Source organism: Chiloscyllium punctatum, chromosome 9, assembly GCF_047496795.1.
Source record: "Chiloscyllium punctatum isolate Juve2018m chromosome 9, sChiPun1.3, whole genome shotgun sequence".
Taxonomy (NCBI): Eukaryota; Metazoa; Chordata; class Chondrichthyes; order Orectolobiformes; family Hemiscylliidae; genus Chiloscyllium; species Chiloscyllium punctatum.
The window spans coordinates 79,491,407-79,505,056 of NC_092747.1; the positions used below are offsets into that span (position 1 = coordinate 79,491,407).

General features: G+C 43.0%; 1 protein-coding gene across 5 annotated transcripts in view; it reads right to left on the bottom strand.

Moving 5' to 3' along the window:
* Positions 1-13,650, bottom strand: part of abcc4 (ATP binding cassette subfamily C member 4 (PEL blood group)) — a 471,758-nt gene that overhangs the window by 181,831 nt on the left and 276,277 nt on the right. For all 5 annotated transcript variants that reach the window (XM_072577875.1, XM_072577874.1, XM_072577873.1 and 2 more), the window contains one exon: positions 3,457-3,567. In XM_072577875.1, the coding sequence (XP_072433976.1) occupies positions 3,457-3,567 (111 nt within the window). The remainder of the gene's footprint in view (positions 1-3,456; positions 3,568-13,650) is intronic.

Sequence of the window (13,650 nt, forward strand, 5' to 3'; positions counted from 1 at the left end):
TTCCTTCCAACTTCGAAGATAAATGAGACCCCAGTTTACCATTTCATCTGTAAATTGGCAATTCCTCCAGTATAGTGCTTCCTCAATACTAGGTTACTGCACTTCTACTCCAGACTGTGTGCTCAAAGGGGCATTTTTCCTGAAGACCACGCTTGGTACTTTATTTGTCAACTCTATCATTTTTATCTTTGTTTGTGGGATGTGAAGTCACTCACAAGGCCAGCATTTGTTGTCCATCCCAAATTGTCTCAAGTTGGCCACACTGCCGAGAAGTCTGGAGTCACAAATAAGGATGACAAGTATCCTTCCCAAAAGAACATAAGTGAACAAGATAGGATTTTACAACAGTTCCATGTTTATTATAAAAGTAGCTTTTTATTCCAGATTTTTGCTGGATTCAAATTTCATTGTCTGCTATGGTAAAATTTGAAACCCATGCTCCCTGGACATTAACCTAGAATTCTGGGTTACTAGTTCAGTGACAATATCATCAATGTCACCACCTCGCTGGTATGGGCAACTGCACTTGGCAGAGAGAGATATATCTGCTCCCTCCAAAAGTGAGTGTAGAACTCCTTGTCTCCAAAGATCGAGAATGATATCAGTGCAATGGGTTGAGTCAATGTGAGATTGATATTAACCTCTTCGAACTATTACTTTATACAAACTCTCATCTGTGGGATGAGGCTTGAACCCATGCTAAGGCCAGATTCCTAAAACTGAACCCAAAGCTCTTAAGGACACAAAAGCTTTTAAGAGACATAGGGTATAAGATTCAAATTGAAGGAAGGAACAGCTAAGTGAACAGGATGCCTTTCCAAATACTTTTCAAAAATTTTAATCAATAACATTTTACATTCGATTTCCTTTTAGGAATGAAGAATAGACTGAGTTCTCTCAGTAAGAAACGGAGGCTGGTATGACTTTCATTAAGTTATCATGCCACACTTGAATGAGTTGCAGTCATAATCATTGCACAAATAAACAGATTTTTCAAGTTACAGGCTTCTCAAGAAGAAAAGCTCTGAATCTGGTTGATCCTTGATTGTTAAAGGAATAAAACCTGATTGTTAGCTTGGCTAACTCAAGATGGAAGTCATCAAATGAAGGTTCAGGAAGATGAAGTGGCATGTCTGACTCCCATCTGTCAATAGGAGCTCCAAGTACAAGGTAAGTTTCCTGTTCCATTTAATCACACCATCACCCTATCCTCTCCCCTATTCCCTTTCCCATTTACATTTCCAATTACTTGAAGTTTTTAAAAAGATTACATACGTGGGCATCATGCTTGTTTTGTACATATGCAACATTAGCTCACAAAATTAAATTCAATGAAAACCATGGAACTGATGATGGTTGAAAACAACCATCATCAATTTATTAATGAGTTCAACTTCAATACAAACTGAAGTTCTGTATTGAACTCAATACTGACAATAAAATCCAAGTCTCACCCCTTCTTCCGTGCTTCTCCTCCCACTTGAACCTGGGTCAGTTTTCTTTAATAAGAAAAGATGTTTTTCTGTGCACGCTAGGCATAAACTTAAAATGCTTAAAGTATAAGTGCAAAATGCACTATAGTGACAAATTGATCATATACTGAGTTACTTCATAATTTTTTATTCTTTCATTTCTTTTCTTTTTTCACTTGTGAAGTGTGGGTATTGGTGGTTAAGCCAGTATTTATTGGCTGTCCGTAGCTATTCTGGAGAAAGTGATGGTGATCTGCCTTCTTGAATGGTTTCCGCCCACATGCTGTAGGTTGGCCCACAATGCCCTTAAGGATAGAATTCCACGATATTCACTAGTGACAGTGAAGGAATGGCCATATACTTTCAAGTCAGGATGGCGAGTGGTTTGGAGGGGATTTTGCAGATAGTGATGTTTCCATGTATCTGCTTCCCTTGCCCTCCTGGAAGGAAGTGGTTGTGGGTTTGGAAGGTGCTGTCTAAGCATTTTTGGTGGATTTCTGCAGTCATCTTGTAGATAGTACACATTGCTGCAACTGAGAGTTGGTGGTAAGGAAGTGCATGCTTCTGGATATGGTGCCAATCATATCACTACCACTTGATAGCACATTCATCACTTCACAGACGATCAAGAGTAGCCTGATGCAATGGTAATTGGCCAGATTGGATATTTCCTGCTTTTTGCATACATGACATACCTGGGCAATTTTCCACATGACTAGGCAGATGCCAGTATTGTAAGTGCACTGGAAAAGTTTGGCTAGGGAAGCAGCAAGTTCTGGAGCACTGATCTTCAATATTATTGTTGGACTGTTGTCATGGCCATAGCGCTTGCAGTACCCAATGCCTGCAATTGTTTCTTGATAACACATGGTGTGAATTTAATTGGCGGAAGACTTGTATCCGTGATGCTGGGGACCACTGGACGAGGCCAAGATGGATCATCCACTCAGCACTTCTTGCTGAAAACTGCTGCGAGTGCTTCAGCCTTGCCTTTTGCACTGATGCGCTGGGCTTTTCCATCATTGACGATGGGAGTATTTGTGGAACCTTCTCTCATCAGTTGATTAATTGTCTACCACACTTCACAATTGTGGTAGGACTGCAGAGCTTATATCTGACTTATTGGTTGTGGGCTCACTTAGCTCTGTTATCACCTGCTGCTTATATTATTTGGCACACAAGTGGTCCTGTTTTAACAGTTTGACAACTCATTTTTAGGTATGCCTCATGCTGCTCCTGGCATACTTCCTGCACTCTTCACTCAATCCAGGGCTGGTCCCCTGGATTGATGTAATGGTTGAGTGGGGGAATATGCCAGTCCATGAGGTTGAAAATTGTGTACTGATGGCCTACAATTCCGAATGAATACCCAATCATGACCTGCTAGATCTGTTCAAAATCTGTTCCATTTATCATGGTGAGCATCCTCAATATGAAGGCAGCATTTCGTCTCCGCAAGAACTCTGAAGTGGTCACTCTTGCCATTACGGCCATAGACACTGCTGGCTGCATTGGTGGAAGGTAAAGATGAGGTCAAGTATGTCTTTCCCTCTTATTGGTATTCCCATCTCCTGTCACAGACCCAGTCTAGCATTTAAACTGTGGTAGTCTGCACTCTGGGCAATAGCTGTTACTTCGGTTTCTCAAATGAGAAAACAAAACAATAAATCAACTTGAACAACATTTTTTAACATCTGGCCCAATCTACCAGTACCACAGGAAGAAATCAAGGTCTTGTTTAAAGTTTGCAAGTTAATAACAGGGAAGTTGTCAACTAGAAAATTTGAACAGTCCACATGTTCAACTTACCTGCTACATGTCCTTCAATAATGCAGTGAATGGAGGATAAAAAAGTAAAGATCATCTTTTAATAAAAGAAAATCAATTCAAGAGTCAATTTTTGGACAAATTTTATCTACATGCACATTTATGCTTAAATTACAGTATAAATTACATGGTAAAGAAAGTTAAAATTCCTACTTACTGTTGGCAATTATAATAGATCCAAAAGCAACAATACTAACAAAAACTGCACAAAGTATATCTAAACGAACAGCAAGCCACCGTGAAGTTGACAGAAAAAGAAACCATGCTCCTGCAGAAAAGACAAGAGAAGAAACAAAGTTAAGAAAATCATGCCGAAGTACATTGTATTGTCGTAACAATTCAGAACATAGCTTTATGCACAAAAACAAATTTGGGGTGGGTTGATTACAATGATTGTAATTGAAGCTGTAAACGTTTTCATTGATATTACTTTTAAAGTTCTGACTCTCTAAAATGAATCCAATACTCTTGACGTAATCAGTTCCTGAGTAGCAGTAGCCACCCAGCTATTACACTTACAGAACCAGCAATGTTGTTTAATAAAGGAGAAGTAGCAGACACATCCTCACAATGAGCTTCAAAAAAAAAGGATGTGTATATGCAGTAATGTGGTAAAAACAATGACTGCAGATGCTGGAAACCAAATTCTGGATTAGTGGTGCTGGCAGAGCACAGCAGTTCAGGCAGCATCCAAGGAGCAACAAAATCGATGTTTCGGGCAAAAGCCCTACATCAGGAATAAAGGCAGACAACCTGAAGTGTGGGGAGATAAGCTTGAGGAGGGTGGGGAGAAAGTAGCATAGAGTACAACAGGTGAGTAGGGGAGGGGATGAAGGTGATAGGTCAAGGAGGAGAGGGTGGAGTGGAGGGGTGGAAAAGGAGATAGGCAGGTAGGACAAGTCCGGACAAGTCACGGGGACTGTGCTGAGCTAGAAGTTTGGAATTAGGGTGAGGTGGGGGAAGGGGTATTGAGGAAACTGTTGAAGTCCACATTGATGCCCTGGGGTTGAAGTGTTCTGAGGCAGAAGATGAGGCGTTCTTCCTCCAGGCGTCTGGTGGTGAGTGAGCGGCGGTGAAGGAGGCCCAGGACCTCCATGTCCTTGGCAGAGTGGGAGGGGGAGTTGAAATGTTGGGCCACAGGGCGGTGTGGTTGATTGGTGCGGGTGTCCCCAAGATGTTCCCTAAAGCGTCTGCTAGGAGGCGCCCAGTCTCCCCAATATAGAGGAGACTGCATCGGGAGCAACGGATACAATAAATGATATTAGTGGATGTGCAAGTAAAACATTGATGGATGTGGAAGGCTCCTTTAGGGCCTTGGATAGAGATGAGGGAGGAGGTGTGGGCGCAGGTTTTACAGTTCCTGCGGCGGCGGGAGAAGCTGCCAGGATGGGAGGGTGGGTTGTGGGGGGGCGTGGACCTGACCAGGTAGTCACGGAAGGAACGGTCTTTGCGGAAGGTGGAAATGGGTGGGGAGGGAAATCTATCCCTGGTGATGGGGTCTTTTTGGAGGTGGCGGAAATGTCGGCGGATGATTTGGTTTATGCGAAGGTTGGTAGGGTGGAAGGTAAGCACCAGGGCCGTTCTGTCCTTGTTACGGCTGGAAGGGTGGGGTCTGAGGGCGGAGGTGCGGGATGTGGACGAGATGCGTTGGAGGGCATCTTTAACCACGTGTGACGGGAAATTGTGGTCCTTTAATGACGACCAACCTGACACTGACATTTTTTACAAACCCACTGATTTTCACAGCTACCTGGATTACACCTTTTCCCACCCTACCTCTTGCAAAAATGCCATCCTATTCCCAATTCCTCCGCCTTCGCTGTATCTGCTCCCAGGAGGACCAGTTCCACCACAGAACACACCAGATGGCCTCCTTCTTTCGAGACCGCAATTTCCCTTCCCACGTGGTTAAAGATGCCCTCCAACGCATCTCGTCCACATCCCACACCTCCGCCCTCCGACCCCACCTTTCCAACCATAACAAGGACAGAACTCCCTGGTGCTCACCTTCCACCCTACCAACCTTCGCATAAACCAAATCATCCGCTGACATTTCCGCCACCTCCAAAAAGACCCCACCACCAGGGATATATTTCCCTCCCCACCCCTTTCCGCCTTCCGCAAAGACTGTTCCCTCCGTGACTACCTGGTCAGGTCCACGCCCCCCTACAACCCACCCTCCCATCCTGGCACCTTCCCCTGCCACCGCAGGAACTGTAAAACCTGCGCCCACACCTCCTCCCTCACCTCTATCCAAGGCCCTAAAGGAGCCTTCCACATCCATCAAAGTTTTACCTACACATCCACTATTTTCATTTATTGTATCCGCTGCTCCCGATGTGGTCTCCTCTACATTGGGGAGACTGGGCGCCTCCTAGCAGAGCGCTTTAGGGAACATCTCCGGGACCCCTTCCCCCACCTCACCCTAGTTCTAAACTTCCAGCTCAGCACTGTCCCCATGACTTGTCCGGACTTGTCCTACTTGCCTATCTCCTTTTCCACCTATCCATCCCACCCTCTCCTCCCTGACCTATCACCTTCATCCCCTCCCTCACTCACCTATTGTACTCTATGCTACTTTCTCCCCACCCTCCTCTAGCTTATCTCTCCACGCTTCAGGCTGTCTGCCTTTATTCCTGAAGGGTTTTTGCCTGAAACATCGATTTTGTTGCTCCTTGGATGCTGCCTGAACTGCTGTGCTCTGCCAGCACCACTAACCCAGAATATGCAGTAATGTAGCTGCTGGTATTCTTGATCACACTCTTCAACATAAATCTCCATCAGCAGGTAATTGCTGAAATGTCTCAGAACTTCTTGTAAGTCCTTGATAGGTCCAAACTTCAAACAAAAACATTATACAGCAAGCAGAAGTTTCAGTAGTTCACAGAAATAATATACATTTGTTGCAGACTTTGTTTTTGAAAGGTTTTTTCACACACACTCACAAAACTAATAGCAAATATGCCACATGTCCTATAATCTTTAGTCAGAGAGAGCACTTGATCATAATTAAGATCATGGTGGACGCTAAGAAATTGTTTCCATTAGGCGAGGAGACTAGGACCCATGGGCACAGCCTTAAAATTAGAGGGGGTCAATTCAGAACAAAAATGCAGAGACATTTCTTCAGCCAGAGAGTGGTGGGCCTGTGGAATTCATTGCCACGGAGTGCAGTGGAGGCTGGGATGCTAAATGTCTTCAAGGCAGAGATTGATAAATTCTTGAGGTCACAAGGAATTAAGGGCTACGGGGACAATGCGGGTAAGTGGAATTGAAATGCCCATCAGCCATGATTAAATGGCGGAGTGGACTCGATGGGCCGAATGGTCTTACTTCCACTCCTATGTCTTATGGTCTTATAATTACTCCTGGGCATCTATGTTTAAGTCAAGGATTACATTCACTAGTGAATATTTCATGTTTCAAATATGTTTAACATTTAATAGGGCGAGAAAGACACAATCTTAAACGTACTGTCAAACAAATACATAATTGAAAAGATTTTATTGAATACAAGTATTCAACACTAAAGCATAACTATATTAATAGTCCATACACCACAGCCAATCAATTTAAGTTTTCGTTTATGTCTAGTGATGACTGAAGTTGGCAACCACATTTCTTCATGAAGCTAACTTTGCCAGCAAATTAAATACCCACAAGCATAAATATGGGCTACTTGACAGGTCTACACAGTTTTTACACATAACTGGAAAGTTGGAAGATTTTCTGAGCACAGTTTTCTATCAATACAAGTGAAAACTAGTGTTTGGAGCAATTATATACTTAGAATATAATCATCTCAACTATAAGTTAGACTGAAATCAGAAAGCAGAAAAGATGCTATACCCATAACAGACAGCAACACGTAATACACATAGGTGGGTAATCACCCAAACCCAAAGTCAGAAATTTGGGATGCAGTAATGATTTTGTCACTTTTCTATTTAGTTAATAGTATTTTAGTGGGAAAAGTATTGGAAGCAATAGGGGACAGGATTAATTTGGAGAGGCAGAGATTAATCAAGAACAGTTAGCATGGTTTTATTGTGGCAAGGTCATATCTGATCAAATTAATTGAAGATGTGACCAGGTGTATAGATGAAGGCAATGCATTTGATGTCATCCTCTTGAACTTCAGCATAGCTCTTCATAAGGTCCAGCATATTGAAGTTAAAAAATCACACAACATCAGGTTATAGTCCAACAGGTTTATTTGGAACCACCAGCTTTTGGAGCACTGCTCCTTCATCAGGTGGTTGTAAGGAGCAGCACTTCGAAAGCTAGTGCTTCCAAATAAACCTGTTGGACTATAACCTGGTGTTGCGTGATTTTAAACTTTGTACACTCTAGCCCGACATTGGCACCTCCAATTCATCACTGATAGCAAAGGTAATAGCCCATGAGATATGAAGAAATTTGACAAATTGGATCCAGAAAGGAGAAGAGGAAGCTGAAGGTGGTGGTGGAGAGGGACTTTTGTGACTGGAAGCCTGGGTTGGGAGGGGTCCCGCATGGATGAGTACCGGGCCTTGTTGTTTGTGGCATATATAAACAATTTAGACTTGAATGTAGGAGGGTTGATTGGTGTTATGAAGTTGAAGGTGTGTACTGTAACTTTAAGAGAGATAGTGCTGCTCCAAATCGAGAGATTATAAGAACCGGTATCTACGACTGGATGGCAGTCACAGAGTAAAGTGGAAAACTGAAAATATGTAACATTTGGCTGTGAAATGGATACCTGAGTTTTGGTTGCTGTTTTGACAACAATTCAAATTTAACCAATCAGTTTAAATTATGCCCCATGATACTAAAACCCAATCTAGTTGAATTTATTGCTTTGCCAACAGCAGACCAATGAGGTGATTCGATGTTGGGGGGTTTAAAAATGCGGACATTTTAAAAATTGGTCAGAGCGCAACTGCTGTAGAGATAGAAACTATCGGCAAGCTAATTGCCAAACTAACATCCTGGTCTTAAAAGAAATTAGAAAACACACTTTATCAAAGATATCTTTTCATATGAAACATACTCGCAATAAAAAGAAAGGCAACAACCCGGAGAGATCAGCAGCTGAAAGAGTGAAGACACAGATGTAGAGAGACACTGTGTGGTTTTGAGATTAAATTAATGTAATTTAGTAAGTGTCTTATTGGAACAGTCTATTTTTATAGAGTTGGAGTCAGATAATAAACAGTTAAGGGAAGTGGGGATCCTGGATTTGTGAATAATTTTTTTGTTTAATGTTCATTATTAGAGTTAGAAAAATAAAATTTTCTTTAAATAGTTGAATTCTGAGTCACTCACATTTTAACAGATCACAAGGCAAGGCGAGCTTTTCTGGGTATTTGGTTTTAATTAACAGAGGGGTTTGACCTTCCATGTCGCAACAGTTTGGGGGCTCGTCTGTGATGTTCCCCTCCTTCCAGGGAATCTAATCTAAATCATACACAGTCAGTTCTGCTATAACACTGCAGTTCTGTTCTCATGCTATCCCGTATTATAAGAAAATCGTAGAATAGCAGCACCATTTAAACCAGTGGGACTGGAATCGCTTTATAACCAATACACATTTTTTTTAGATTAGATTACTTACAGTGTGGAAACAGGCCCTTCGGCCCAACAAGTCCACACCGCCCCGCCGAAGCGTAACCCACCCATACCCCTACATCTACATTTACCCCTTACCTAACACTATGGGCAATTTAGCATGGCCAATTCACCTGGCCTGCACATCTTTGGACTGTGGGAGGAAACCGGAGCACCCGGAGGAAACCCACGCAGACACGGGGAGAACGTACAAACTCCACACAGTGAGTCGCCTGAGGCAGGAATTGAACCCGGGTCTCAGGCGCTGTGAGGCAGCAGTGCTAACCACTGTGCCACCGTGCCGCCCACTGCCACCGTGCCGCCCACTTTTTACAAACAGTGTGCCAAATTGTTATGGAGAATGTGTATTAAAAAAAAAACGTGTTGTAGTAGAACGACCTATTATATCAGGCATTCCTCTCTGCTGAGCTGTCGTTGAGCCAACAGTAACCCGATACTGTACAGGGAGGCATTGCATGTCAGCACACATCTCACTTGGGATCATTGTGTAGCCTTGTCGCTTTGGTTTAATTAACAGTGGGGGGTCAACCTTCCCTGTTGTAACAATAGGCAAGTTGCAGATGATGCACAAATTGTTCAGGAAGTAAATAGCAAGGAGGATTACAGGAGAATATAGACAGGCTAGTCAGATAAGCTGACCAGTGGCAAAGGGAATTCAATCATGTTCAGTATAAGGTGACACACCTGGGTAGGACAAACAGCTTATGGGAATGCATGATGAATGGTAGGACCCAAGAAAGCACTGACAATCAGACAGACCTTGGTATGCACACACACCTAACCCCTCAAGGATAGGTAAATAAAATGTTTATCGTATGCTTAAGGAACATGCCTTTATTAGTCAAGGCAGTGACTTTATGAGCAAGGAGGTCATGCTGGAACTGGATAAAATGGTAGTTAGGAATACTGCACGCAGACCTGGAATTCATTTTATAGCAGGGATGTGAAATCACTAGAGAGGGTGCAAAGAGATTTATCAAAATGTTACCTGAAGCTGGAGAGTTTGACATAGAACATAGAACAGAACAGCACAGAAACAGGTTATTTGGCCCACTCGGTTTGTGCTGACCATGATGCTATTCTAAACTAATCCCATCTGCCTGCACGCGGTCCTAATCTTGCTTACCTCTGCCTATTGATGTGACTCTCTAAATGCTTCTGAAACTTTGTTGCTGTATCTGATTCTACCATCTCATGTGACAGCACATTCCAAGTACCCACCACCCTCTGTGTTTAAAAAAAAATTGCCTCAAACACTTCCTTTAAAATTTGCCCCTCTCACCTTAAACCTATCCCCTTTAGTATTTGATATTTCCACCCTAAGAAAAAGACGACTGTCCACTGCAGCCATACCTCGTGATTTCATCTACTTCTATCAGGTTGCTCCTCAGCCTCTGACACTCCAGCAAAAACAATCCAAATTTTTCCTACCTCCCTTTATAGCTAATAAACTTCATTCCGGGCAACATCCTGGTAAACCACTTTTGCAATCTATCTGAAGCCTCCACATTATTCCTATCGTGCAGCAATCAGAACTACGATAATACTCCAACCATGGCCCAGCAAAAGTCTTATGCAGCTGCGGCGTGACTGACAAACTTTAATACTCAATGCCCCAGCTATGAAGACAAGTGCACCATATGCCTTCTTTACCACCTTATCCATTCGTGTTGCCGCTTTAGGAAGTTATGGATTTGCACCCCAAGATTCCCCAGTATATCGACACTTCTGAAGATTTGGACATTTTCAATATACTTCCTTCTTATATTTCCATGTATAGTATACTGACCTCCCAAAATGCATCACTTCACATTTGTCCAGATTAAATTCCATCTGCTATTTCTCTGTCCAACTTTCCAACTGATCTATATCCTGCTGCATCTTTTAATAACTTGCCTCACTATCTACAACTCGAATTTTTGTGTCGTCTGCAAACTTAGTATCAGGCCACTGACATTTTCATCCAAATCATTCATGTACATTACAAACTACAGAGGTCCCTGCACTGATCCTTATGGAACACCACTAGCCACAGACCTTCAGTCAGAAAAACAGCCCTGTACAATTACCCACTTCTATGGATAAGTCAATTTTACATCCAACTTACCAACTCACAATGGAGTGTGTGTGTGTGTGTTTGTGGAGGTGAGTGTGGAGGTCGCAGATTTAAGGTAAGAGACAGGAGGTTCAGGGGCAGTGAGGAATTTCTCACACAGAGGCTACTGGCAATCTGAAGCTTGTTGCCATAAGGCTATGGGTATAAACCTGATCAGAATTTTCAAGATAAAGAAAATATATTGTTAATTGTACAATTTACCTGGAACTTTTATCTATTTTATGTCTAATTATATTCTTCATTAGCATTTGTACTGAATGTGGTGCTGGAAAAGTACAGCCAATTAGGCAACATCCGAGGAGCAGGAGAGTTGACATTTCAAGCATCAGCTCTTCATCAGGAATGTAGGGGTTGTCCAAGGGGGCTGAGGTGTTCTTCCTCCAGGTGTCAGGTGACTACAATTTGACGATACAGGAGGCCCAGGATTTGCATGTCTTTGGCGAAGTGGGAGCGGAGTTGAAGTGTTCGGCCACAGGGCAGTGGGGTTTATTGGTGTGTGTGTGTCCCAGAGTTTCAGAGAACATCTCTGGGACACATGCACCAATCAACCCCACCGCCCTGTAGCCGAACACTTCAACTCCACCTCTCACTCCGCTAAGGATATGCAACTACTGCGCCTCCTCCACTAGCAAATTCTAGCCATCCAACACCTGGAGAAAGAACAATTCATCATCTGCTTTGGGACCCTCCAACCACACGGGATCAATGTTGATTTCACCAGTTTTCTGATCTCTCCCCCCCCCCCCCACCTTATTCCAGATCCAACCCTCCAAATCGACCCCAACCTCTTGAACTGTCCTACCTATCCATCTTCCTTCCTACCTACCCACTCCACCCTCCACTCCGACCTATCACCACCAACCTCCAACCTCATCTATCGTATTTCCAGCTACCTTCCACTCTGCCCCAACCCCTCCCATTTATTTCTCAGCTCCCTTGCCCACTCCCCTCTCTCCCCCCAAAATGATGAAGAGCTTATGCTCAAAACACCGACTCTTCTGCTCCTTGGAAGCTGACCAGCTGTGCTTTTCCAGCACCACAATTTTTGACTCTGACCTCCAGCACCTGGAGTCCTCACTTTCACCTTCTTAACTTATATTGAACTCACTGATCTCCTCCCTATGACCAAGTTTAAACACAACGTGAGCTCCCTTGTAACACTTATTTTAGCCATCATATCCGTTTTCACAGTAGAGAAAGTGTATTTATTTCAAGAGTTTGCTATTTCCTTCTTACTCATTACGGCATATTGGAAAAAGGCATGAATTTTGATATTTCTTGCAAGTTTGTTTTAAAGAGATTGGGCAGGTAGACTTTATAAAACATGAGTTTCCCGACTGTGTTGATCTGATCCCCTGTTAATCTGAGCCCTGACTGACAGATAAAAGTAGGGACTGTCAGACATTTTGACACTCAGAGCTGGCTCTGAGGGAGTTGGACCAGTGTCAAGGACTTTCCTCATGTGAATAAAGGGTGCCTTGGTGAAGCGATACCAGTCTCTGTGGAGTTATTTCAGTGGTGACTAGAGTAAAGCATGTTCTTGAAGAGGGCTGCTCACAACAGTCACAACAGTTGCATGCCATTATTTAGGAAACTTGACCCATTCAATCCTGCCAAAGTCAAGGCCCAGTATGTGGAAAAAATGTTTTATTTTTTTCCAGGTAAATGACATTGGGGCAGATGAAAAGCGACGAGTAATTCTCCTGACAGCCTGTCGACCTACAGCTTATTTGGTTATTAAGAGCCTATGTTTCTCTGACGCACCAATACTAAAACCTTTCAAGAGTTGATGGATTTAATTACAAACCCTAGCTTCCTTTAATTCTGAGCTGCTTCCACTGGCAGATATACCACCGGTGATGTTGTCACTGAAAGAAACTATAATGGTTCTAAATTTTTTGGACACACTTCCAGTCACAACTGATAATTTCAGACTTTGGATCAGAAAGATCTGGTCTGGGAAAAACTGAAATAGCTGGTGGTGATGGGAGAAACAAAGGTCTGTCACAACCAGAGTTGAAACCTTTTTGGACCTGTGGAGATTGGATCACAAAAAGACAACAGCATATTTTTATGGGGAACAAGAACGATTGTCCCAAGCAAAGGTCACCGCCAGAAACTGGCTGAACTCCACAAAGGTCATCTGGGGGTTTCCAAAATGAAGACATTGACAAGAAGATATCTGCTGGCCATGCTTGGATGCAGACATGGCCGTGTTGGTGGGACAGTGCTTAGAGTGCTAACAAAGACAAAAATTACTGGCAGTAGATGCCCCACATTTGTGGAAATGGCTGGATAAACAATGGATTCGGTTACATACCCATTATGCAGGTCCTTTCATGGGCTTAATGTTCTTTGTCATTGTAAACACCCTCTCAAAATGACTAGACATGCATAGAGCTCATTTGTCAAATACAGCAATGACGATAGGAAAACTGCACATGTACTCTGCACTAGATAAAATCTGATATTCCTGGACTAGGCAGGGGCAGTTCCATTGAGAATGCCAATGCTGGACGCCTGACTCTGCTAAGGAGGAACAGTTTACTAAAGGAAATGAAGTTTGGTGTAGGAACCATGGAATGGCAGCGCATGGGTAAAAGATTGGGTTGACAAGATCAGGAT